The 25,000-nt window shown below is 49.7% G+C and overlaps 2 protein-coding genes across 2 annotated transcripts in view; both read left to right on the top strand.

The window, feature by feature from the left end:
* Positions 1-19,852, top strand: part of LOC117970187 (zonadhesin-like) — a 43,297-nt gene extending 23,445 nt beyond the window's left edge. The window contains 27 exon segments of the mRNA XM_059020053.1: positions 319-524; positions 868-1,009; positions 1,271-1,518; positions 2,366-2,543; positions 3,135-3,243; positions 3,820-3,914; positions 4,640-4,816; positions 6,080-6,279; positions 7,146-7,290; positions 8,337-8,578; positions 9,531-9,695; positions 10,257-10,384; positions 10,755-10,873; positions 10,876-11,013; positions 11,580-11,791; positions 12,014-12,158; positions 13,154-13,401; positions 14,300-14,429; positions 14,771-14,966; positions 15,150-15,311; positions 15,449-15,579; positions 16,275-16,477; positions 17,422-17,557; positions 17,648-17,800; positions 18,006-18,081; positions 18,619-18,668; positions 18,860-19,852. Coding sequence (XP_058876036.1) covers positions 319-524; positions 868-1,009; positions 1,271-1,518; positions 2,366-2,543; positions 3,135-3,243; positions 3,820-3,914; positions 4,640-4,816; positions 6,080-6,279; positions 7,146-7,290; positions 8,337-8,578; positions 9,531-9,695; positions 10,257-10,384; positions 10,755-10,873; positions 10,876-11,013; positions 11,580-11,791; positions 12,014-12,158; positions 13,154-13,401; positions 14,300-14,429; positions 14,771-14,966; positions 15,150-15,311; positions 15,449-15,579; positions 16,275-16,477; positions 17,422-17,557; positions 17,648-17,800; positions 18,006-18,081; positions 18,619-18,668; positions 18,860-18,903 — 4,178 coding nt within the window. The 3' untranslated portion in view covers positions 18,904-19,852.
* Positions 19,853-23,012: 3,160 nt separating this feature from the next.
* The window catches only part of LOC117404556 (transferrin receptor protein 2), a 14,176-nt gene continuing 12,188 nt past the window's right edge, over positions 23,013-25,000 (top strand). Inside the window, 2 exon segments of the mRNA XM_059020057.1 lie at positions 23,013-23,074; positions 24,566-24,627. Of these exon segments, the coding sequence (XP_058876040.1) occupies positions 24,598-24,627 (30 nt within the window). The 5' untranslated portion in view covers positions 23,013-23,074; positions 24,566-24,597.

The raw sequence follows: 25,000 nt of genomic DNA on the forward strand, positions 1-25,000 counted from the left end.
TTTACCAGACCTCTCTGTGCTTTACAATGCTTCCCTATGCTTTACCACACCTCTCTGTGCTTTACAATGCTTCCCTATGCTTTACCAGACCTCTCTGTGCTTTACAATGCTTCCCTATGCTTTACCACACCTCTCTGTGCTTTACAATGCTTCCCTATGCTTTACCACACCTCTCTGTGCTTTACAATGCTTCCCTATGCTTTACCATGCTTTATTACACTGGGCTGTGCTTTTGCTATGGGGGAAACTTTTATAAGGGTAATTAACTGCAGCCCAGTTGTTGTTCTGTGTATATTAACTACCTCATTCCTCCCCCAGCTCTATCTTGCCCCCCGGACAGTCACTACTCCCTGTGTGCGAGCGTGTGCCCCCAGTCCTGCCCTGGGACGGCTCCCCCTGCTGGCTGCTCAGAGGAGGGGTGTGTGGAGGGGTGCGAGTGTGACCCCGGGTTCCTGCTCAGCGACGGACACTGTGTCCCCCTGTCCAACTGCGGCTGTGTGGACAAGGAGGGGAGCTATCACCCGGTGAGTGATCGATGCACAGATCAATAATCAATGATCAATGACCAATAAACCCATTGACCAGTGTAGACAAGCAGTGAGTAATCAAGGCACACATCGGCAATCAATAATCAATAATGATAATCTCTGTTTGGTTAAGGAGAGTAGCTACCAATTTAAATCAATTATTGATAATCTGATTGAGCTGCGTGGATGGGGGGGGGGGCTATGTGACTTCAGTAATCAATAAACTGATCAGTTACCAATTCACTGAACTGCAATTCAAAATCAATGGTTGATAACCAATCAATCCCGTCACAAATACTCCTCTGTCTTCCTTCATCAATCCCCTCGCATGCTGCTGCAGACGGACGAGAGCTGGTTCCTGCCCGGCTGCTTCCAGCGCTGCTCCTGTTTGGGTCAGAACCGGATTGAGTGTGAGGAGACGAGCTGCACTGGAGCCGAGGTCTGCGAGCTGCAGGAGGGGGAGTACGGCTGCCATGCCCTGGGTACGAGACATGCCCACACGCTGAGAGACACGCCCACACGCTTAGAGATACTGAGACACGCACTGAGATACTGAGACACGCACTGAGATACTGAGACACACACTGAGAGACACTGAGACACACTCTGAGAGACACTGAGACACACACTGAGAGACACTGAGACACACACTGAGACACGCACACACACACACACACACACTGAGACACAGCGATGAAGGTCCTATCTGAATCTGTGGTGTGTGTGTCCTGGCTCCTCCTCAGATCGCGAGACCTGCTCTGTGTCGGGGGATCCCCACTACGCCTCGTTCGACCGCGCGCTGCATCACTTCCAGGGCTCCTGCTCCTACACCCTCTCCCAGCCCTGCAACGCCTCCTCCGGCTCACCGGACTTCAGCGTGGTGACGGAGAACGAGCGCCGCGGCAACAACCAGCGTGTGTCTTACGTGCGGGCCGTCCACGTGAGCGTGGGGCAGAGACACATCACCCTGGCCAAGGGACGCAGAGTCACGGTGAGGACCCACCAGCGTGGTCTATCAACCGGTCCCTTCAGTATTGACCAACTACTTCAATATTGACCAGTCACTTCAATATTGACCAATCACTTGAATACTGACCAACTGCTTCAGTATTGACCAGTCACTTCAATATTGACCAAATGCTTCAATATTGACCAACTACTTCAGTATTGACCAGTCACTTCAATATTGACCAATCACTTGAATACTGACCAGTCACTTGAATATTGACCAACTGCTTCAATATTGACCAGTTGCTTCAGTACTCAGTCACTTCAATATTGACCAGTCACTTGAATATTGACCAACTGCTTCAATACTGACCAGTTGCTTCAGTACTCAGTCACTTCAATATTGACCAATCACTTGAATACTGACCAACTGCTTCGGTATTGACCAGTCACTTCAATATTGACCAGTCACTTCAATATTGACCATTTGCTTCAATATTGACCAATCACATGAATATTGACCAGTTGGTTCAATATTGACCATTCGCTTGAGTATGGACCACTTTGCTTCAATATTGACCAGTCACATGAATATTGACCAGTCGCTTCAATATTGACCAGTATATTGAATATTGACCGGTAGATTCAATATTGTTAATTGAATATTTCCCTGTGTACGGTATATTACTCAGTTTAATTCATATTTCACCAGGAATCCTGCCTGGTTTACCCTGTATTGCCCAGTTCACTGACAGTTTAATGAATATACATTCCAGTTTATTCTCTGTGTGTATTGAAAGTTGCCCTGAATGCAGTATATTGCCCTGTGTGTGCTCCAGTATTTTCCCAATGCCCAGTTTATTGACCTCTGCCCCCCGCCGCCCCCCCAGGTTGACGGAGTCCGTGTGACCCCTCCACTCCGCCTCCCCGAGGGGGTGACCGTGAGGCTGGGCGGGACCTTCGTTTCCGTGGAGACAGACTTCGGGCTGTGGGTGCGATTCGACGGCAATCACCACGCCGATGTGTCTGTGCCATCCTCGTACCGCGGTCTGCTGTGTGGGCTGTGTGGTGAGTACCAGCGTGCCCGGAGAAAAGAGACCCACAGGGATTCTGAACAGCCGTTTCTGCAGTCTCTCCCCTCGGTGCTTTACAATGCGTCCCTATGCTTTACCACACCTCTCTGTGCTTTACAATGCTTCCCTATGCTTTACCAGACCTCTCTGTGCTTTACAATGCTTCCCTATGCTTTACCAGACCTCTCTGTGCTTTACAATGCTTCCCTATGCTTTACCACACCTCTCTGTGCTTTACAATGCTTCCCTATGCTTTACCACACCTCTCTGTGCTTTACAATGCTTCCCTATGCTTTACCACACCTCTCTGTGCTTTACAATGCTTCCCTATGCTTTACTATGAGTTTAATAATCAGACACACCTGAGCTTGTTGCCTAGACACACTGGGGCTGATCAAGCTGGTAGTAAAACCTGGAATGGGTGACACTGCTGTGCAACGGGAGTCTTATTCCCATCCTTGCTCATCTATAGTGCTTCAAGCAGGATAACAAAGTCCTTGCAAGGTAGACCAGCCCTCCCCAAGTTCTGGATCCCACTGCTGGGTTGCGGGTGCGATTGTAATGGACTGTTTTCCTTCCTCTCCAGGAAACTACAATGGGGATCCCAGAGATGACAACCTGAAGCCTGACGGGCAGCCAGCAGGGGGCAGCGCTGAGCTGGGGGAGAGCTGGCAGGTCCCGGACAACAGGACAGAGTGAGTGAAGCATGGAGCTCAAGAGCTGGCCTTTCAGCACTCACTCCTCTCTCTCTCCAGCTTTCCACCTCTCTCCCTCCCTCTCTCCCCCTTTCTCCACCTCCCTCTCCCCCTTTTTTCTCCATCTCTCTCCCTCTCTCCCCTAACTCTCCCCTAAATCTCCTTCTCTCTCCCCCTCTCTCTCCCATGCTGTCCCTCTTTATCCTACTCTTTGCTAGAGACTGTACTAGCCTGTGATAGAGACTGTACTAGACTGTGATAGAGACTGTACTAGACTGATATAGACTGTACTAGACTGTGATAGAGACTATACTAGACTGATATAGACTGTACTACACTGATCTCTGAGGGTCTCCCCTGGTAAAGGCACGGCCGCGTGGTGTGCAGGGGGGAGTCACACAGTCAGGGGAGCGCAGGGGTCCCCGAGGGTCTCCCCTGGTGAAGGCACGGCCGCGTGATGTGCATGGGGGGAGTCACACAGTCAGGGGAGATTCTGTTCTTCCAAGCTGCTGTATGTTCTGATTTACATTCTTCTCACTTTTCTGTGTGTGCGTGTCTGTATGTGCGTGTGTCCAGGTGCTCACATGACGGGGGCGTGGACACGTGTGACCCGAAGGTCGAGAGCGAGGCTAAGAAGCCCACCAGCTGTGGCATGATCACGGACCCCAAGGGTGAGCAACTTTTACACAAGTGTCGACCCCCTGCAGTAAAACCACAGCACAGTGTAATAAAGCATGGTAAAGCACAGGGAAGCATTGTAAAGCACAGAGAGGTGTGGTAAAGCATAGGGAAGCATTGTAAAGCACAGAGAGGTGTGGTAAAGCATAGGGAAGCATTGTAAAGCACAGAGAGGTGTGGTAAAGCATATGGAAGCATTGTAAAGCACAGAGAGGTGTGGTAAAGCATATGGAAGCATTGTAAAGCACAGAGAGGTATGGTAAAGCATAGGGAAGCATTGTAAAGCAGAGAGAGTTCTGGTAAAGTATAGGGAAGCATTGTAAAGCACAGAGAGGTCTGGTAAAGTATAGGGAAGCATTGTAAAGCACAGAGAGGTCTGGTAAAGCATAGGGGAGCATTGTAAAGCACAGAGAGGTCTGGTAAAGCATAGGGAAGCATTGTAAAGCACAGAGAGGTCTGGTAAAGCATAGGGAAGCATTGTAAAGCACAGAGAGGTCTGGTAAAGCATAGGGAAGCATTGTAAAGCACAGAGAGGTGTGGTAAAGCATAGGGAAGCATTGTAAAGCACAGAGAGGTCTGGTAAAGCATAGGGAAGCATTGTAAAGCACAGAGAGGTCTGGTAAAGCATAGGGAAGCATTGCAAAGCACAGAGAGGTCTGGTAAAGCATATTAATAAACATGGCAAACTGTGGTAAACTATGTCGTTGTCTTTGCTCAGGCGTGTTCCAGCCGTGTCACTCAGCAGTGGCCCCTGACGTGTTTCTGGAGAGCTGCGTGTACGATGCGTGTGCAACTGGAGGTGGCGCCGTGGAGCTCTGCCAGGCTCTGCAGAGCTACGCCTCCCTCTGTGCCCAGGCGGGCATCATAATCTCCTGGAGGAACAAGACGTTCTGTCGTGAGTGCCAGAGAACTGACTTCAACACACAGCACAGGGACAGCATGGGAAACCATGGGGAAGCATAGGGGAGCATTGTAAAGCACAGAGAGGTCTGGTAAAGCATAGGGAAGCATTGTAAAGCACAGAGAGGTCTGGTAAAGCATAGGGAAGCATTGTAAAGCATAGAGAGGTCTGGTAAAGCATAGGGAAGCATTGTAAAGCACACAGAGGTGTGGTAAAGCATAGAGGAGCATTGTAAAGCACAGAGAGGTCTGGTAAAACATAGGGAAGCATTGTAAAGCACAGAGAGGTCTGGTAAAGCATAGGGAAGCATTGTAAAGCACAGAGAGGTCTGGTAAAGCATAGGGAAGCATTGTAAAGCACAGAGAGGTCTGGTAAAGCATAGGGAAGCACTGTAAAGCACAGAGAGGTGTGGTAAAGCATAGAGGAGCATTGTAAAGCACAGAGAGGTCTGGTAAAGCATAGGGAAGCATTGTAAAGCACAGAGAGGTCTGGTAAAGCATAGGGAAGCATTGTAAAGCACAGAGAGGTGTGGTAAAGCATAGAGGAGCATTGTAAAGCACAGAGAGGTCTGGTAAAGCAAAGGGAAGCATTGTAAAGCACAGAGAGGTGTGGTAAAGCACAGGGAAGCATTGTAAAGCACAGAGAGGTCTGGTAAAGCATAGGGGAGCATTGTAAAGCACAGAGAGGTCTGGTAAAGCATAGGGAAGCATTGTAAAGCACAGAGAGGTCTGGTAAAGCATAGGGAAGCATTGTAAAGCACAGAGAGGTCTGGTAAAGCATAGGGAAGCATTGTAAAGCACAGAGAGGTCTGGTAAAGCATAGGGAAGCATTGTAAAGCACAGAGAGGTCTGGTAAAGCATAGGGAAGCATTGTAAAGCACAGAGAGGTCTGGTAAAGCATAGGAAGCATTGTAAAGCACAGAGAGGTCTGGTAAAGCATAGGGAAGCATTGTAAAGCACAGAGAGGTCTGGTAAAGCATAGGGAAGCATTGTAAAGCACAGAGAGGTCTGGTAAAGCATAGGAAGCATTGTAAAGCACAGAGAGGTCTGGTAAAGCATAGGGAAGCATTGTAAAGCACAGAGAGAACTTTCACAAAGAAAGAGAAAGAAAGAGAGGGAGAGCAAAAGAGCGAAAGGGAAAGTAGAGAACTTCAACCTGACACCTTTATTGTTATTTAGTTCTAGTTTTGTAAAAACCAACTGTTGTTTTTCTTCTAAAGCAAATTGCCAACACCTCTGACTCTCTCTCCCCCCCCAGCTCTCTCCTGCCCGGCTGGCAGTCACTACACCCCCTGTGGCTCTGCCTGCCCCTCCAGCTGCGTGGACCCCGGCGCCACCAATGCCTGCCCCCTGCCCTGCGGGGAGGGGTGCCAGTGTGACCCCGGCCTGGTGCAGAGCGGGGATCGCTGCGTCCCGTTCTCCCAGTGTGGCTGTCAGGACCAGAACAACTACCACCCAGTAAGAGACTGGGGACTGGGGTGTAGAGGCTCGGGGCTAGGGGCTAGAGATCAGGGGCTAGAGACTAGAGGCTTGAGACTAGAGGCTTGGGGCTAGAGACTAGAGGCTTGAGACTAGAGGCTTGGGGCTAGAGACTAGAGGCTTGAGACTAGAGGCTTGGGGCTAGAGACTAGAGGCTTGAGACTAGAGGCTTGGGGCTAGAGACTAGAAACTAGAGTCTAGAGGCTAGAGGCTAGGGGCTAGGGGCTAGGGGCTAGAGACTAGAGACTAGAGGCTAGAGGCTAGTGGCTAGAGGCTAGAGACTAGAGGCTAGAGGCTAGGGGCTAGAGACTAGGGGCTACAGGCTAGAGGCTAGGGGCTAGAGGCTAGGGGCTAGGGGCTAGAGGCTAGAGACTAGAGGCTTGGGGCTAGAGACTAGAGGCTTGAGACTAGAGGCTTGGGGCTAGAGACTAGAAACTAGAGTCTAGAGGCTAGAGGCTAGGGGCTAGGGGCTAGGGGCTAGAGACTAGAGACTAGAGGCTAGAGGCTAGTGGCTAGAGGCTAGAGACTAGAGGCTAGAGGCTAGGGGCTAGAGACTAGGGGCTACAGGCTAGAGGCTAGGGGCTAGAGGCTAGGGGCTAGGGGCTAGAGGCTATAGTATACTTTACTAGAGAGTATAGTATCCTATGCTATAGACTGTACTAAACTGAGCTCCGAATACTAGACTGCGCTATGTCATACTACACTAAGTGCGGTCCAATACAGTCTCAGGCCCAAGCACTGTTAGTCTAAGAAGTCCGATATTACCTTTATGAATATCTTTTGAATCTGTACGGCTCTATTTCGGTACTTCGAGTTTACCTGACCAGGTGTGTGTTCGTTGACAGGTAGGAGACAGCTGGTTCCCTGCTCTTGACTGTTCCCGGCGCTGCACCTGCTCTGCTCCCAACACCATCACCTGCCAGGACTGGCAGTGCAGCCCTGCAGAGACCTGCCAGAACCTGGAGGGGGAGCTAGCGTGCCACTCGACAGGTGAGACCATCGTTTTAGTAATGAAGGCACTGGAGCCCAAACGCTGGTCTGCTTGACTCAGTTTAGTTTCAATAACACTGATGAAGGCACTGGAGCCCAAACGCTGGTCTGCTGGACTCAGTTTAGTTTCAATAACACTGATGAAGGCACTAGAGCCCAAACGCTGGTCTGCTTAACTCAGTTTAGTTTCAATAACACTGATGAAGGCACTGGAGCCCAAACGCTGGTCTGCTTGACTCAGTTTAGTTTCAATAACACTGATGAAGGCACTAGAGCCCAAACGCTGGTCTGCTTGACTCAGTTTAGTTTCAATAACACTGATGAAGGCACTGGAGCCCAAACGCTGGTCTGCTTGACTCAGTTTAGTTTCAATAACACTGATGAAGGCACTGGAGCCCAAACGCTGGTCTGCTTGACTCAGTTTAGTTTCAATAACACTGATGAAGGCACTAGAGCCCAAACGCTGGTCTGCTTGACTCAGTTTAGTTTCAATAACACTGATGAAGGCACTGGAGCCCAAACGCTGGTCTGCTTGACTCAGTTTAGTTTCAATAACGCTGATGAAGGCACTGGAGCCCAAACGCTGGTCTGCTTGACTCAGTTTAGTTTCAATAACACTGATGAAGGCACTAGAGCCCAAACGCTGGTCTGCTTGACTCAGTTTAGTTTCAATAACGCTGATGAAGGCACTGGAGCCCAAACGCTGGTCTGCTTGACTCAGTTTAGTTTCAATAACACTGATGAAGGCACTAGAGCCCAAACGCTGGTCTGCTTGACTCAGTTTAGTTTCAATAACACTGATGAAGGCACTGGAGCCCAAACGCTGGTCTGCTTGACTCAGTTTAGTTTCAATAACGCTGATGAAGGCACTGGAGCCCAAACGCTGGTCTGCTTGACTCAGTTTAGTTTCAATAACACTGATGAAGGCACTGGAGCCCAAACGCTGGTCTGCTTGACTCAGTTTAGTTTCAATAACGCTGATGAAGGCACTGGAGCCCAAACGCTGGTCTGCTTGACTCTCCCGCTCTTCTCTCTCCGTCCTGCAGGGGGCGCAGTGTGTCACGTGGCGGGCGACCCTCACTATTACACCTTTGATCGTGTGATGCACACCTTCATGGGCACGTGCACGTACACGCTGGTGGAAGTGTGCAACACCAGCCTGGTCACTCCCCTCACTATCACAGCCAAGAACGAGGAGAGGGGTCAACCGCTGGCTTCCTATGTGCGGTCAGTCAGCGTGGCGATCCACGGGACCACGGTCACTCTGAGCAAGAGCAGGAGGATACTGGTGAGAGAGGGGCGAGGGAAGAGGGGAGAGGGGCGAGGGAGGGTGTATTCTGTCTGGCTCTCTGTGACTGGTCTGTCTCCCTGCATGTCTGTGTGTGTGTGTCTCTCTGTGTGTTTGATATGTGTGACTATGTGTCTGACTGTGTCTCTCATTGTGTCTCAGCGTGTCTCTGTGTCTCTGTATCTATCTGTGTCTCAGCGTGTCTCACAGTCTCTGTGTCTCAGTGTCTCTCTCAGTGTCTCAGTATATCTCTGTGTCTCTCTCTGTGTCTCAGTGTATCTCTCAGTGTCTCAGTATATCTCAGTGTCTCTCTCTGTGTCTCAGTGTCTTTCTCTGTCTCAGTGTCTCTCTCTGTGTCTCCGTGTATCTCTCTGAGTCTCTGTGTGTCTCTCAGTGTCTCAGTATCTCAGTGTCTCTCTCTGTGTCTCAGTGTCTTTCTCTGTTTCAGTGTCTCTCTCTGTGTCTCCGTGTATCTCTCTGAGTCTCTGTGTGTCTCTCAGTGTCTCAGTATCTCAGTGTCTCTCTCTGTGTCTCAGTGTCTTTCTCTGTGTCTCAGTGTGTCTCTCTGTGTCTCTGTGTCTCTCTCAGTGTCTCAGTATCTCAGTGTCTCTCTCTGTGTCTCAGTGTATCTCTCTGAGTCTCTGTGTGTCTCTCAGTGTCTCAGTATCTCAGTGTCTCTCTCTGTCTCTGTGTCTCCCTCAGTGTCTCTGTGTCTCAGTGTCTCTCTCTGTGTCTCAGTGACTCTCTCTGTGTCTCAATGTGTCTCAGTGAGTCTTAGTATCTCAGTGTCTCTCTCTGTGTCTCAGTGTATCTCTCTGTGTCTCTGTGTCTCTCTCTGTGTCTCAGTGTCTCTCTCTGTGTCTCTGTGTCTCTCTCTGTGTCTCAGTGACTCTCTCTGTGTCTCAGTGTGTCTCAGTGTCTCAGTATCTCAGTGTCTCTCTCTGTGTCCCAGGTGGACGGTCGTCGGGTGCTGCCCCCCCTCTCTGGCAGCATCCCGGGGGTGTCCCTCTTCACCAGCGGGGTGTACGCGGTGCTGCAGACGGATTTCGGGGTGAGCGTGCGGTTCGATGGGGTTCACCACGTGGAGATCTTCCTGCCAGGGTCCTACTACCACAAGGTGAGCGCGGGGCCGCGGTGTGAGCGATGCGGTCAGGGCTCTGGACTCTTGACCGGAGGGTCGTGGGTTCAATCCCAGGTGGGGGGGACACTGCTGCTGTACCCTTGTGCAAGGTACTTTACCTAGATTGCTCCAGTAAAAACCCAACTGTATAAATGGGGAATTGTATGTAAAAATAATGTGATATCTTGTAACAATTGTAAGTCGCCCTGGATAAGGGCGCCTGCTAAGAAATAAATAATAATAAATAATAATAATAATAATACACGCAACCCTGCGGGAGCGATGCGATGCAGCCGCCTGAAAATGTCTTTATTTTAAATTGCTTGTATCGGATGGAAATGATGTCACATTAAAACCAGCTGTTTTAATTATTCTTATTTAATTGTATTATAGGGTTGGTATGACCTCTCTGTGCTTTACAATGCTTCCCTATGCTTTACCACACCTCTCTGTGCTTCACAATGCTTGCCTATGCTCCCCCATGCTGTCCCTGTGCTGTATCGCTCTGCGCTGTGCTTGTCCTGTGAGGCTGTATAAGGAGTTCCTGGCTTCCCGCAGGTTTGTGGGCTGTGTGGGAATTATAACGCGGACCCTCGGGATGACAATCTGAAGCCGGACCGGACCCCCGCGAAGGACGTGGTTGAGTTGGGGAACAGCTGGAAAGCAGAGGGGGACAGTGACCCAAGGTGAGGGGTGCAACAAGCACAGAGGGAACCCCAAAACACAACCACGGACACATTGAGAGAAATACTTCATAACCTCAATGACTAACGTTTCCACTAGAAGTCTTTCTCAGTGTCTTCAATGTAAATTCAGTGGCTAACGTTTCCACTGGAAGTCTCTCTCAGTGTCTTCAGTGTAAATTCAATGACTAACGTTTCCACTAGAAGTCTCTCTCAGTGTCTTCAGTGTGAATTCAATGGCTAACGTTTCCACTAGAAGTCTCTCTCAGTGTCTTCAGTGTAAATTCAATGACTAACGTTTCCACTAGAAGTCTTTCTCAGTGTCTTCAGTGTGAATCAGTTCTCCCTCTGTCTCCCTCCCTCCTCTGTCCAGCTGCCAGCCCGATGACCGTGAGAATCTCGACCCCAAGTGTACCCCAGGGGAGGAGTCTCGGTACAACGCCCTGTGCATGGAGCTGCTATTGGCTGATCGCTTCCGGCCCTGCCACCCACCCCCTTCCTGCAGAACTGCATCTTCGACCTGTGCGAGTTCCAGGGCATGCTCTCAACGCTGTGTGACAACGTGGAGGGCTACGCACAGGCGTGCCAGAGCGAGGGGGTGACAGTGAGCTGGAGGAACGAGACCTTCTGCCGTGAGTCAGCAGCCCGCCCCCCTCCCTCCCGCTCTCTCTCCCTCCCTCCCTCTCTCTCTCTCTCTCTCTCTCCCTCTCCCTCTCTCCCCCTCTCCTCACTAACCCCCTATCTCTCTCTCCCTCTCTCCCCCCTCTCCTCACTAACCCCCTATCTCTCTCTCCCCCTCTCTCCCCCCTCTCCTCACTAACCCGCTGTCTCTCTCTCCTCTCCCTCTCTCCCTCTCTCTCCTCACTAACCCCCTGTCTCTCTCTCTCTCCCCCCTCTCCTCACTAACCCCCATCTCTCTCTCCCCCTCTCTCCCCCTCTCCTCACTAACCCCTTATCTCTCTCTCTCCCTCTCTCCCTCCTCTCCTCACTAACCCCCTGTCTCTCTCTCTCCCCTCTCTCCCCTCTCCTCACTAACCCCCTGTCTCTCTCTCTCCCCTCTCTCCCCTCCCCTCACTAACCCCCTATATCTTTCTCTCTCCCTCTCTCCCCTCTCTCCTCACTAACCCCCTATCTCTCTCTCTCCCCTCTCTCCTCACTAACCCCCTATCTCTCTCTCTCTCTCCTCTCTGTGTTACAGCTCTGCCCTGCCCCCCTCACAGTCACTACACCCCCTGCTCCCCCCCCTGCCCCTCCTCCTGTGCGGACCTGTTTGGGGGTGGTGGCTGTGCTCCCCTCGGGGGTAGCTGTGTGGAGGGGTGCCAGTGTGACCCCGGGTTCGTTCTGAGCGACGGCCAGTGTGTGGCGCTGGAGAGCTGTGGCTGCATCGACCCCGAGGGGGAGTATCACAACGTGAGTAGCTGGCAGTGACATCATTGTTAAAGGGGTGGTAGCTGGCGGTGACATCATTGTTAAAGGGGTGGTATCTGGCAGTGAATTGGAATTGAATAATTTATTGAATAATTCTATAAATCTGGCTTGTGGTGCTCTTCCATTTGAGGGAGTGAGAGAGGGAGTGTTTGGGAGTGAGAGAGCGAGAGAGTGTCTGTGACCCCTGTCTGTTTCCTGTTCCAGGTGGGGGATTCCTGGCTGACCAATCACTGTGCAGAGCAGTGCCGCTGTGAAAGGGGCGGGTCTCTGCAGTGCAAGCCCTTCCAGTGCAGCGATAGGTCGGTCTGCGTGCTGAACAGCGACGGGATTCGCTACTGCAAACCAGAGAGTGAGTCAATCAAACAGGACTGCGCCTTACACTGCCTTACACACTGAGAGAGAGGGAGGGAGAGGAGAGAGGGGGAGATAGAGGGAGAAGGAGGGGAGGGAGAGGAGAGAGGGGGAGATAGAGGGAGAAGGAGGGGAGGGAGAGGAGAGAGGGGGAGATAGAGGGAGAAGGAGGGGAGGGAGAGGAGAGAGGGGGAGATAGAGGGAGAAGGAGGGGAGGGAGAGGAGAGTGAGTCAATCAAACAGGACTGCGCCTTACACTGCCTTACACACTGAGAGAGAAGGAGGGAGAGGAGAGAGGGGGAGATAGAGGGAGGGGGAGGGGAGGGAGAGGAGAGAGGGGGAGATAGAGGGAGAAGGAGGGGAGGGAGAGGAGAATGAGTCAATCAAACAGGACTGCGCCTTACACTGCCTTACACACTGAGAGAGAGGGAGGGAGAGGAGAGAGGGGGAGATAGAGGGAGGGGGAGAGGAGGGAGAGGAGAGAAGGGAAGGAGAGGAGAGGGAGAGGAGAGAGGGAGAGAGAGGGAGAAGGAGGGGCAAGAGAGGGGGAGAGGAGGGAGAGGAGAGAGGGGGGAGATAGATGGAGAAGGAGGGGCAAGAGAGGGGGAGAGGAGGGAGAGGAGAGAGGGGGGAGATAGATGGAGAAGGAGGGAGGGAGGGATGAGAGAGAGAGAGAGGGAGGGAGAGGAGAGAGGGGGAGATGGAGGGAGAGGAGAGAGGGGAGGGAGAGGAGAGAGGGGGGAGGTAGATGGAGAAGGAGGGAGGGAGGGATGAGAGAGAGAGAGAGGGAGAGAGGGGGAGAGGGGAGGGAGAGGGGAGTGACAGGTCAATAAAGCAAACATTTACTATATTAATTTTTGACCGAGGGGGAAAAAAACCACATATTTACACTGTTCCCTCAGAAATGGGTTTAAAAAAACAAAATAAATAACGAACACCCTTAACTAACAGAGTTGTGCTGTTCTGCCCCGCGGTGGGCTTTCTGTCCCGTAGAATTCGACTCCTGCAGCGTGTCAGGAGACCCACACTATCGCACCTTCGACAGGTTCAGCCACCACTACCAGGGCGTCCACACCTACACCCTCGTGCAAAGCTACGGCCTGCCCAACTCTCTAGCGCCCCTCACTGTCCGGGGCAGGAACAGGCAGAGCCCTCGGAACAGACGCGTCTCCTTCCTGAACGAGGTTTACATTGATGTGTACGGGGTCAGCGTGCGGCTGCTGCAGGGCAGGAGAGTGCTGGTGAGTGTGACCGACCACCTGACCCTGAGAGGAGACGAGCCTCCCTCCCCAGAGGAAAAGCACAGCACAGTGTGATACAGCATATAGCATTGTAAAGCACAGAGAGGTCTGGTAAAGCATAGGGAAGCATTGTAAAGCACAGAGAGGTGTGGTAAAGCATAGGGAAGCATTGTAAAGCACAGAGAGGTGTGGTAAAGCATAGGGGAGCATTGTAAAGCACAGAGAGGTCTGGTAAAGCATAGGGAAGCATTGTAAAGCACAGAGAGGTCTGGTAAAGCATAGGGAAGCATTGTAAAGCACAGAGAGGTGTGGTAAAGCATAGGGAAGCATTGTAAAGCACAGAGAGGTCTGGTAAAGCATATGGAAGCATTGTAAAGCACAGAGAGGTGTGGTAAAGCATAGGGAAGCATTGTAAAGCACAGAGAGGTCTGGTAAAGCATAGGGAAGCATTGTAAAGCACAGAGAGGTCTGGTAAAGCATAGGGAAGCATTGTAAAGCACAGAGAGGTCTGGTAAAGCATAGGGAAGCATTGTAAAGCACAGAGAGGTCTGGTAAAGCATAGGGGAGCATTGTAAAGCACAGAGAGGTCTGGTAAAGCATAGGGAAGCATTGTAAAGCACAGAGAGGTCTGGTAAAGCATAGGGAAGCATTGTAAAGCATAGGGAAGCATTGTAAAGCACAGAGAGGTCTGGTAAAGCATAGGGAAGCATTGTAAAGCACAGAGAGGTATGGTAAAGCATAGGGAAGCATTGTAAAGCACAGAGAGGTGTGGTAAAGCATAGGGAAGCATTGTAAAGCACAGAGAGGTCTGGTAAAGCATAGGGAAGCATTGTAAAGCAGATTAATAAACAGCTCCAATGTTGAATTATCGTTGCTTGTCTCTGTCGCCCCCCCCCAGGTGAATGGAGAGAGTGTGCACCCCCCCTACCAGCCCCGCGAGGGACTGCGTCTGTCTCTGAAGACAAAGTCCGTCCAGCTGGAGACTGACTTTGGACTGAGGGTGAGCTTTGACGGGAAAGAGCACGCAGGTAAGAGACAGACAAGGGGACAGGGGATTGCCTGTGGGGACGGGGACAGAACAAATACAGAGGGACAGGGGACTGATTGTGGGGACTGGGCACAGACAGGGGGAGAGGGACAAGGGACAGATAGAGAGACAGGAGGAGACAGCAGAGTTTAAACTGGGCGGATTTTACACAGTATGAAAAAGACACATGTAATTAGATACAAGGTTAATATGGTGATATAAATTATAACTCTCTCCTCTCCTCTCCTTCTCCCTTCTCCTGCTCCCTCTCTCTCTCTCCTCTCATCTTCTCCCTCTCCCTTCTCTCTCTTTTCCCTCTCACCCCCCCCCCCCCCCTCTCAGAGGTGGTCCTGCCCAGTACGTATCGCGCGCGGGTTCGAGGGCTGTGCGGAAACTACGACGGCGTCAAAAACAACGAGTACATGAGACCCGACGGGAGCCTGACACGGAACCTGGACGTGTTTGGAGACAGCTGGAGAGCGAACGAGAGGAGCGAGGGGGAGAGCGGACCGGAGCCTGCAGTACCACACAGAACCAGGTAGGGGGAGCTAGAGGGCACCAGAAAACCCAAGCAAGGGTACCAATAATAATAATAATAATAATAATAATAATAATAATAAAAGAGAATGCAGTTATAGTAATGGTACTGACAGTAAAAACAATGATATTCATTTTGATATTAATAAAACAAAAATGCTAAAACTCCCTCTCCCCCCCCCAGGCGTGATGTCGAGGCCCCCCCAGACTCAGGGTTCGGGACGGAGGGCTGCACCCCCTCCCAGCTGGAGCTGATGAGCGGGCCGGAACGCTGTGGGGCGATGGGGGACCCCGCGGGACCTTTCAGGGGCTGCCATGGGACCATCCCACCCGCTGAGTACCAGGAGTAAGAGAGGAGAGGGGGAGAGGGGAGAGGGGAGATTGTGGGTGTCTGATGCCTCTGTGTGGAGATGAGTGAGTCTGTGTGTGTGTGTGTCTCTGTGTGTGTGAGTGCCTCTCTGACGCCCCCTGTGCTCGCTGCAGGAACTGCGTGTTTGACCTGTGCGCTGAGCTGGAGGACCCCTCCCTGCGTTGCCTCAGCTACGAGACCTACGCTCTGAGCTGCCAGGAGAGAGGAGTGAAGCTGGGAGCTTGGAGACAGGAGCTGGGCTGTGGTGAGAGACATCTATACCACTAAACAATTATACAACTACACACACACACACACACAGAACCACTATGCGGTTTTCTACATGTGTATCTACCTGTCTGCACCTGTATCTAACTCGCCCAGGTGAATGTCTGTATATGCTACACCTGTCTGTCTGCACCTGTGTCTACCTGTACATACCTGTGTGTACCTGTCTCAGGTGAGTGTGAGTCTTTGTCTGTACCTGTCTGTACCTGTCTCAGGTGAGTGTGAGTCTTTGTCTGTACCTGTGTGTACCTGTCTCAGGTGAGTGTGAGTCTTTGTCTGTACCTGTCTGTACCTGTCTCAGGTGAGTGTGAGTCTTTGTCTGTTCCTGTGTGTACCTGTCTCAGGTGAGTGTGAGTCTTTGTCTGTACTTGTATGTACCTGTCTCAGGTGAGTGTGAGTCTTTGTCTGTACCTGTCTGTACCTGTCTCAGGTGAGTGTGAGTCTTTGTCTGTACCTGTCTCAGGTGAGTGTGAGTCTTTGTTTGTACCTGTGTGTACCTGTCTCAGGTGAGTGTGAGTCTTTGTCTGTACCTGTGTGTACCTGTCTCAGGTGAGTGTGAGTCTTTGTCTGTACCTGTGTGTACCTGTGTCAGGTGAGTGTGAGTCTTTGTTTGTACCTGTGTGTACATGGCTCTGTCTCACTGCTGTTCTGCCCCCACCTTGACCTCCGCAGGTCTGAAGTGCCCCCCCAACAGCACCTACACCCCCTGCATGCCGGCCTGCCCCGCCTCCTGCGCCGACCTGGCCGCTCCCTCGGAGTGCGACACCCCCTTCTGTCAGGAGGGCTGCCGGTGCGATGCTGGCTTCGTGCTGAGCGGAGAGGACTGTGTGCCCTACAGCCAGTGCGGCTGCACCTTCCAGGAAAAATACCACCTGGTGAGTCCCTGTGTGAATCTACCTGTGTTAATCTACCTGTGAGAATTTACCTGTGAATCTACCTGTTTGAATTTGCCTGTGTGAATCTACCTGTGTGAATTTACTTGTGTGTACCAGTCTAACTGTTTGTCTCTATACCAGTCAGTGTATATATCACCTGGAGACCCTGTCTATAGCTACCTGTCTTCCTGTCTGTACCTGGGTCTACCTGCCTCTACTTGTATGTATCTGTTTGTACCTGTCTCTACCTCTCTCTACCTGTCTGTACCAGTCTCTACCTGTCTCTACCTCTCTCTACCTCTCTCTACCTGTCTGTACCAGTCTCTACCTGTCTCTACCTCTCTCTACCTCTCTCTACCTGTCTGTACCAGTCTCTGCTTGTCTCTACCTGTCTCTACTTCTCTCTACCTGTCTGTACCTGCCTGTCTCTGCCTCTCTCTACCTGTCTATACCTGTCTCTGCCTCTCTCTACCTGTCTGTACCTGTCTCTGCCTCTCTCTACCTGTCTGTACCTGTCTCTGCCTCTCTCTACCTGTCTGTACCTGTCTCTGCCTCTCTCTACCTGTCTGTACCTGTCTCTGCCTCTCTCTACCTGTCTGTACCTGTCTCTGCCTCTCTCTACCTGTCTGTACCTATATCTGCCTCTCTCTACCTGTCTGTACCTGTCTCTGCCTCTCTCTACCTCTCTCTCTACCTCTCTCTGCTGTCTGTACCAGTCTCTGCTTGTCTCTACCTGTCTCTACTTCTCTCTACCTGTCTGTACCTGTCTCTACATGTATTTCTGTCTCTAGCTCTCTCTTCCTATCTGTACCTCAATGATCAAGCCCAGTGGCTCAGTGTCTCCCTGTCTGTGCCTGCTCAATGTTCTTATGTTTATTCTCTCCCCTCTCCTCTCTCCCCTCTCCCCTCTCCCCTCTCTCCTCTCTCCTCTCTCCTGTCTCTAGCTCAGCGATCGCTTTGTTTCGGAGGACTGTTCTCAGAGCTGCACCTGCACAGCTACAGGAGTGGTGTGCGAGAGGAAGGGGTGCGCAGAGAGTGAGGTGTGCACCGTGTACAACTACACCAGGAACTGCTACCGAGGTGAGAGAGTGAGAGAGAGAGTGACGCACACACATCCACACACACACACTGTTAAACATTTTGTTAAACCCTGTCCTCTCTGTGCCCCAGCGAGCCCGTGTCTCAGCGATCCGTGTCTCAACGGGGGCATCTGCCAGGACACGGCAGAGGCCGGACCCGGGTTCCAGTGCCTCTGTCCCGAAGGATTCCAGGGCACGCTGTGCGAGGCGGAGAAGATTCCCCAGGAGAACGACCACACGCTCGGTGAGTTCCACACCGCACACATGATTCATGATGTCACCATATAGCTGTGTGTGGCTCTGTATTTCAGATTGCTGACCCAATAAACATCATGCAGAAATATATACACCCTATACTGAAAATATACTTCCAGCTCCTAGCTATATATATATATATATATATATATATATATATATATATATATATGTGTGTGTTTTGCTTCCCACAGCGATCATACTGGGAGTGCTGGTTCCTCTACTGGTCATCGTGATCGTGCTGCTGTCAGTCTCTATACATCTCTACAGGTCAGTCTATACACGGGGTCCCAACACTCACTGCATTGTAAAGCACAGAGAGGTCTGGTAAAGCATAGGGAAGCATTGTAAAGCACAGAGAGGTCTGGTAAAGCATAGGGAAGCATTGTAAAGCACAGAGAGGTCTGGTAAAGCATAGGGAAGCATTGTAAAGCACAGAGAGGTCTGGTAAAGCATAGGGAAGCATTGTAAAGCACAGAGAGGTCTGGTAAAGCATAGGGAAGCATTGTAAAGCACAGAGAGGTCTGGTAAAGCATAGGGAAGCATTGTGAAGCACAGAGAGGTGTGGTAAAGCATAGGGAAGCATTGTAAAGCACAAAGAGGTCTGGTAAAGCATAGGGAAGCATTGTAAAGCACAGAGAGGTCTGGTAAAGCATAGGGAAGCATTGTAAAGCACAGAGAGGTCTGGTAAAGCATAGGGAAGCATTGTAAAGCACAGAGAGGTCTGGTAAAGCATAGGAAAGCATTGTAAAGCACAGAGAGGTGTGGTCAAGCAGATCAAAAACAAATCTGTATTTTTCTACTCAGGAAGAAGAGTATCGAACCCCCTCTGATCACAGACCTGCAAAGACTGGATAGTAAGTATGAATCCGGGCTGAACAGTGCAAGTGATTTCCGTTGAAACAGACCCATTGCTGTGTCCCGCCCTGACAGGACAGTGTGAATCCGCATGTCGTGTTATTGATGCCGTTTGCCTGATTGGCGGCGCTGTCTCGAGGAGGCGTTCGACAGGCTGTCGAAAACAACGTGTCCCTTTGTGCCTTTTCAGATGTGAACTACGATCCACAAGGAAACAAGATCACCAAGTTCTGAGATTCAAAGACAAGGAACTGCTGACTGAAGAACGGAGACGCACAGAGAGACACAGACACACCCAGAGAGACACAGAGACACACAGAGAGACACAGAGACACACAGAGAGACACAGAGACGCACAGAGAGACACAGAGACGCACAGAGAGACACAGAGACGCACAGAGAGACACAGAGACACACAGAGAGACACAGAGACACACAGAGAGACACAGAGACGCACAGAGAGACACAGACACACAGAGACACAGAGACGCACAGAGAGACACAGAGACACACAGAGAGACACAGAGACGCACAGAGACGCACAGAGAGACACAGAGACACACACACACACAGATACAGACAAACACAGAGACACAGAGACACACAGACAGACACACAGATACAGACAAACACACATACACACATACCCAGAGATACACAGACACACACTGAGACACAGAGACACAGAGATACAGAGACACACACTGAGACACAGAGATACAGAGATACACAGACACACACTGAGACACAGAGACACAGAGATACAGAGACACACACTGAGACACAGAGACATAGATACAGACACAGATAAACACACACCTGCAAACACAGTACCAGGGCACTTTATTATTCAAATGAAAATTCAACGTTGGAATAATGGAATAAAAAATGAGTTCTATAAAAATTAGAATGAACTTCACATTGGGCATTTTCTATTGAAAGAAAAAAAAACACAATATCATATCGAGGTTTATATATATATATATAGATAGATATAATATAATATATACATGTGTGTATTTTGATTGTTATGGCTGTTTATTTAAAAAAAAAAATCATTTCTAGCTGTTTAGTTTGTAGAATGGATCAAGAAACTCAACAGCAGTGTTTGAAGAATCGAGAGGCTGCTTTCTAAATGTGTTGTAAATGTCCACGTGTGTAAAATAAAATCTTTTTCAATAAATTCTTAACACATATTTATTTTGAGTGTAATTTCTTCTCAAGCAGACCAGCGTTTGGGCTCCAGTGCCTTCATCAGTGTTATTGAAACTAAACTGAGTCAAGCAGACCAGCGTTTGGGCTCCAGTGCCTTCATCAGTGTTATTGAAACTAAACTGAGTCAAGCAGACCAGCGTTTGGGCTCCAGTGCCTTCATCAGTGTTATTGAAACTAAACTGAGTCAAGCAGACCAGCGTTTGGGCTCCAGTGCCTTCATCAGTGTTATTGAAACTAAACTGAGTCAAGCAGACCAGCGTTTGGGCTCTAGTGCCTTCATCAGTGTTATTGAAACTAAACTGACTCAAGCAGACCAGCGTTTGGGCTCCAGTGCCTTCATCAGTGTTATTGAAACTAAACTGAGTCAAGCAGACCAGCGTTTGGGCTCCAGTGCCTTCATCAGTGTTATTGAAACTAAACTGAGTCAAGCAGACCAGCGTTTGGGCTCCAGTGCCTTCATCAGTGTTATTGAAACTAAACTGAGTCAAGCAGACCAGCGTTTGGGCTCTAGTGCCTTCATCAGTGTTATTGAAACTAAACTGAGTCAAGCAGACCAGCGTTTGGGCTCTAGTGCCTTCATCAGTGTTATTGAAACTAAACTGAGTCGAGCAGACCAGCGTTTGGGCTCCAGTGCCTTCATCAGTGTTACTGAAACTAAACTGAGTCAAGCAGACCAGCGTTTGGGCTCTAGTGCCTTCATCAGTGTTATTGAAACTAAACTGAGTCAAGCAGACCAGCGTTTGGGCTCCAGTGCCTTCATCAGTGTTACTGAAACTAAACTGAGTCAAGCAGACCAGCGTTTGGGCTCCAGTGCCTTCATCAGTGTTATTGAAACTAAACTGAGTCAAGCAGACCAGCGTTTGGGCTCCAGTGCCTTCATCAGTGTTACTGAAACTAAACTGAGTCAAGCAGACCAGCGTTTGGGCTCCAGTGCCTTCATCAGTGTTATTGAAACTAAACTGAGTCAAGCAGACCAGCGTTTGGGCTCCAGTGCCTTCATCAGTGTTATTGAAACTAAACTGAGTCAAGCAGACCAGCGTTTGGGCTCTAGTGCCTTCATCAGTGTTATTGAAACTAAACTGAGTCAAGCAGACCAGCGTTTGGGCTCCAGTGCCTTCATCAGTGTTATTGAAACTAAACTGAGTCAAGCAGACCAGCGTTTGGGCTCTAGTGCCTTCATCAGTGTTATTGAAACTAAACTGAGTCAAGCAGACCAGCGTTTGGGCTCTAGTGCCTTCATCAGTGTTACTGAAACTAAACTGAGTCAAGCAGACCAGCGTTTGGGCTCTAGTGCCTTCATCAGTGTTATTGAAACTAAACTGAGTCAAGCAGACCAGCGTTTGGGCTCTAGTGCCTTCATCAGTGTTATTGAAACTAAACTGAGTCAAGCAGACCAGCGTTTGGGCTCTAGTGCCTTCATCAGTGTTATTGAAACTAAACTGAGTCAAGCAGACCAGCGTTTGGGCTCCAGTGCCTTCATCAGTGTTATTGAAACTAAACTGAGTCAAGCAGACCAGCGTTTGGGCTCCAGTGCCTTCATCAGTGTTACTGAAACTAAACTGAGTCAAGCAGACCAGCGTTTGGGCTCTAGTGCCTTCATCAGTGTTATTGAAACTAAACTGAGTCAAGCAGACCAGCGTTTGGGCTCTAGTGCCTTCATCAGTGTTATTGAAACTAAACTGAGTCAAGCAGACCAGCGTTTGGGCTCCAGTGCCTTCATCAGTGTTATTGAAACTAAACTGAGTCAAGCAGACCAGCGTTTGGGCTCCAGTGCCTTCATCAGTGTTACTGAAACTAAACTGAGTCAAGCAGACCAGCGTTTGGGCTCTAGTGCCTTCATCAGTGTTATTGAAACTAAACTGAGTCAAGCAGACCAGCGTTTGGGCTCCAGTGCCTTCATCAGTGTTACTGAAACTAAACTGAGTCAAGCAGACCAGCGTTTGGGCTCCAGTGCCTTCATCAGTGTTATTGAAACTAAACTGAGTCAAGCAGACCAGCGTTTGGGCTCCAGTGCCTTCATCAGTGTTATTGAAACTAAACTGAGTCAAGCAGACCAGCGTTTGGGCTCCAGTGCCTTCATCAGCGTTATTGAAACTAAACTGAGTCAAGCAGACCAGCGTTTGGGCTCCAGTGCCTTCATCAGTGTTATTGAAACTAAACTGAGTCAAGCAGACCAGCGTTTGGGCTCTAGTGCCTTCATCAGTGTTATTGAAACTAAACTGAGTCAAGCAGACCAGCGTTTGGGCTCCAGTGCCTTCATCAGTGTTATTGAAACTAAACTGAGTCAAGCAGACCAGCGTTTGGGCTCTAGTGCCTTCATCAGTGTTATTGAAACTAAACTGAGTCAAGCAGACCAGCGTTTGGGCTCCAGTGCCTTCATCAGTGTTATTGAAACTAAACTGAGTCAAGCAGACCAGCGTTTGGGCTCCAGTGCCTTCATCAGTGTTACTGAAACTAAACTGAGTCAAGCAGACCAGCGTTTGGGCTCTAGTGCCTTCATCAGTGTTATTGAAACTAAACTGAGTCAAGCAGACCAGCGTTTGGGCTCTAGTGCCTTCATCAGTGTTATTGAAACTAAACTGAGTCAAGCAGACCAGCGTTTGGGCTCTAGTGCCTTCATCAGTGTTATTAAAACTAAACTGAGTCAAGCAGACCAGCTTTTGGGCTCCAGTGCCTTCATCAGTGTTACTGAAACTAAACTGAGTCAAGCAGACCAGCGTTTGGGCTCCAGTGCCTTCATCAGTGTTATTGAAACTAAACTGAGTCAAGCAGACCAGCGTTTGGGCTCCAGTGCCTTCATCAGTGTTATTGAAACTAAACTGAGTCAAGCAGACCAGCGTTTGGGCTCTAGTGCCTTCATCAGTGTTATTGAAACTAAACTGAGTCAAGCAGACCAGTGTTTGGGCTCCAGTGCCTTCATCAGTGTTTTCCCCAGTGCTGAAAATGCTGTAATCAACACAAAATCATAGAAAATGATACAAAATAAATATTTATGGTTTTTATTCCCAGAAGAGTGTGGGCTCTCAGAACTCATCAGTGATTGGTTGGATTGGGTTAGGGGGTCAGCCTATAGCTGGGCAGTGTAGCTTGGTAGGGGGTGGGGAGTGGTGATGTCAGAGAAGGGGTGGGGCTAACTCAGGAGCAAAGGAGAGAGGAGCAGAGAGAGGAGTATTTACACAAGAGAAATAAGGTGAGTTTACTACATTACTGTAAATAGTGCTGCATTGTACATCATCATTATTATTATTATTATTATTATTATTATTATTATTATTATTATTATTATTATTATTATTTTAAGATAAGCTGTAGTGTTTCTTTCTGTTCTGTAATTAATTTATGTATACAACTTTTACCAGGGGGATACGAAAGCATTAAACTTTGAGAAGGGGGCTGGTTCATTCTCTTCTCTGTGTTTTACTACACTTTGTGAAGGGGCTGGTTCATTCTCTTCTCTGTGTTTTACTACACTTTGAGAAGGGGCTGGTTCATTCTCTTCTCTGTGTTTTACTACACTTTGAGAAGGGGCTGGTTCATTATCTTCTCTGTGTTTTACTACACTTTGAGAAGGGGCTGGTTCATTCTCTTCTCTGTGTTTTACTACACTTTGAGAAGGGGCTGGTTCATTCTCCTCTCTGTGTTTTACTACACTTTGAGAAGGGGCTGGTTCATTCTCCTCTCTGTGCTTTACTACACTGTGCGTTTACCACAGGGATGGCTGTACTGTGATTTTGTCTTGTTAAAAAATATTTTACTCTTGTAAACAGAAGAGGTTTAGTGAAGTTAACCAAAGTAAACAGCAGCGCCCGATAGCCTCAGCCCATCATGTCCGGCGCTAACCAATCACAGCTCTCGATTTCCAAATCCTCGGGGTCACTGACCCCCACTGCCCGGAACTCCTGTGTACTTTAGCTGCAACGCTGGCTATCGCAACCCCTACTGAAAACAAAGGGGACTGACGCATAGGACTGATCTGTGCTTTATCACACGTTGCTGTGCTTTTACTGAGAGACTCTTTTATAAGGGCTGTTCAAAGGAAGGTCTCAGCTGGTGTTGAGCCCCCCTGGGCCCCCCGCCGTGTCAGAGCTCCAGGGCTGGGCGACTCTTCCAGTCACACCCCTCCTGCAATGGAGAGATAAGGCTCCTGTCTCCGGGAGAGAGGATCCCTTCTCCCACCACAGCCTCCGAGCTCCCAGCCAAACACACCCACGCTGACACGCTCACCGCAATGTTTTTGTAGATTTCCCCCTGTGCTTTACCAGACCTCTCTGTGCTTTACAATGCTTCCCTATGCTTTACCACACCTCTCTGTGCTTTACAATGCTTCCCTATGCTTTACCACACCTCTCTGTGCTTTACAATGCTTCCCTATGCTTTACTAGACCTCTCTGTGCTTTACAATGCTTCCCTATGCTTTACCACACCTCTCTGTGCTTTACAATGCTTCCCTATGCTTTACCAGACCTCTCTGTGCTTTACAATGCTTCCCTATGCTTTACCACACCTCTCTGTGCTTTACAATGCTTCCCTATGCTTTACCACACCTCTCTGTGCTTTACAATGCTTCCCTATGCTTTACCACACCTCTCTGTGCTTTACAATGCTTCCCTATGCTTTACCACACCTCTCTGTGCTTTACAATGCTTCCCTATGCTTTACCTTTTCTGCTCTTTATTTTCAGTGGCAGATTGACAGACATCCTCCACTGTAGCCATGGAGACGTTGAGAAGCCTTCTCTTTCGGGTAGGTTCATATCCCAGTGTGCTCTTGCTTTGTGAATACGACCCTCTCGAAATCCAGTCGCACTCTCGCTCACTCCCTCTTTCTCCCTCCCCTCTCTCCCTCTGCTCTCTCTCCCTCTGTCTCTACCTTCCTCTCCCGCCCTCTCTCCTTCTTTCACCCTCCCCTCTCTCCCTCTCCTCTCTCTCCCTCTGTCTCTACCTTCCTCTCTCTCCCCTCCTCTCTCTTTCTTCCCCTCCTCTCTCTCTCTTATCCCTACCTCTCCTCTCTCCTTCTCTACCTTTCTCCCTCCCCTCTCTCTCTCTCTCTCTCTCCCTCTCTCTCTCTCGTATCCCTGCCTCTCGCTCTCTCCCTCCCTCTCTCTTCTCCTCTCTCT

This window comes from Acipenser ruthenus, unplaced genomic scaffold (genome assembly GCF_902713425.1).
Source record: "Acipenser ruthenus unplaced genomic scaffold, fAciRut3.2 maternal haplotype, whole genome shotgun sequence".
Classification (NCBI taxonomy): Eukaryota; Metazoa; Chordata; class Actinopteri; order Acipenseriformes; family Acipenseridae; genus Acipenser; species Acipenser ruthenus.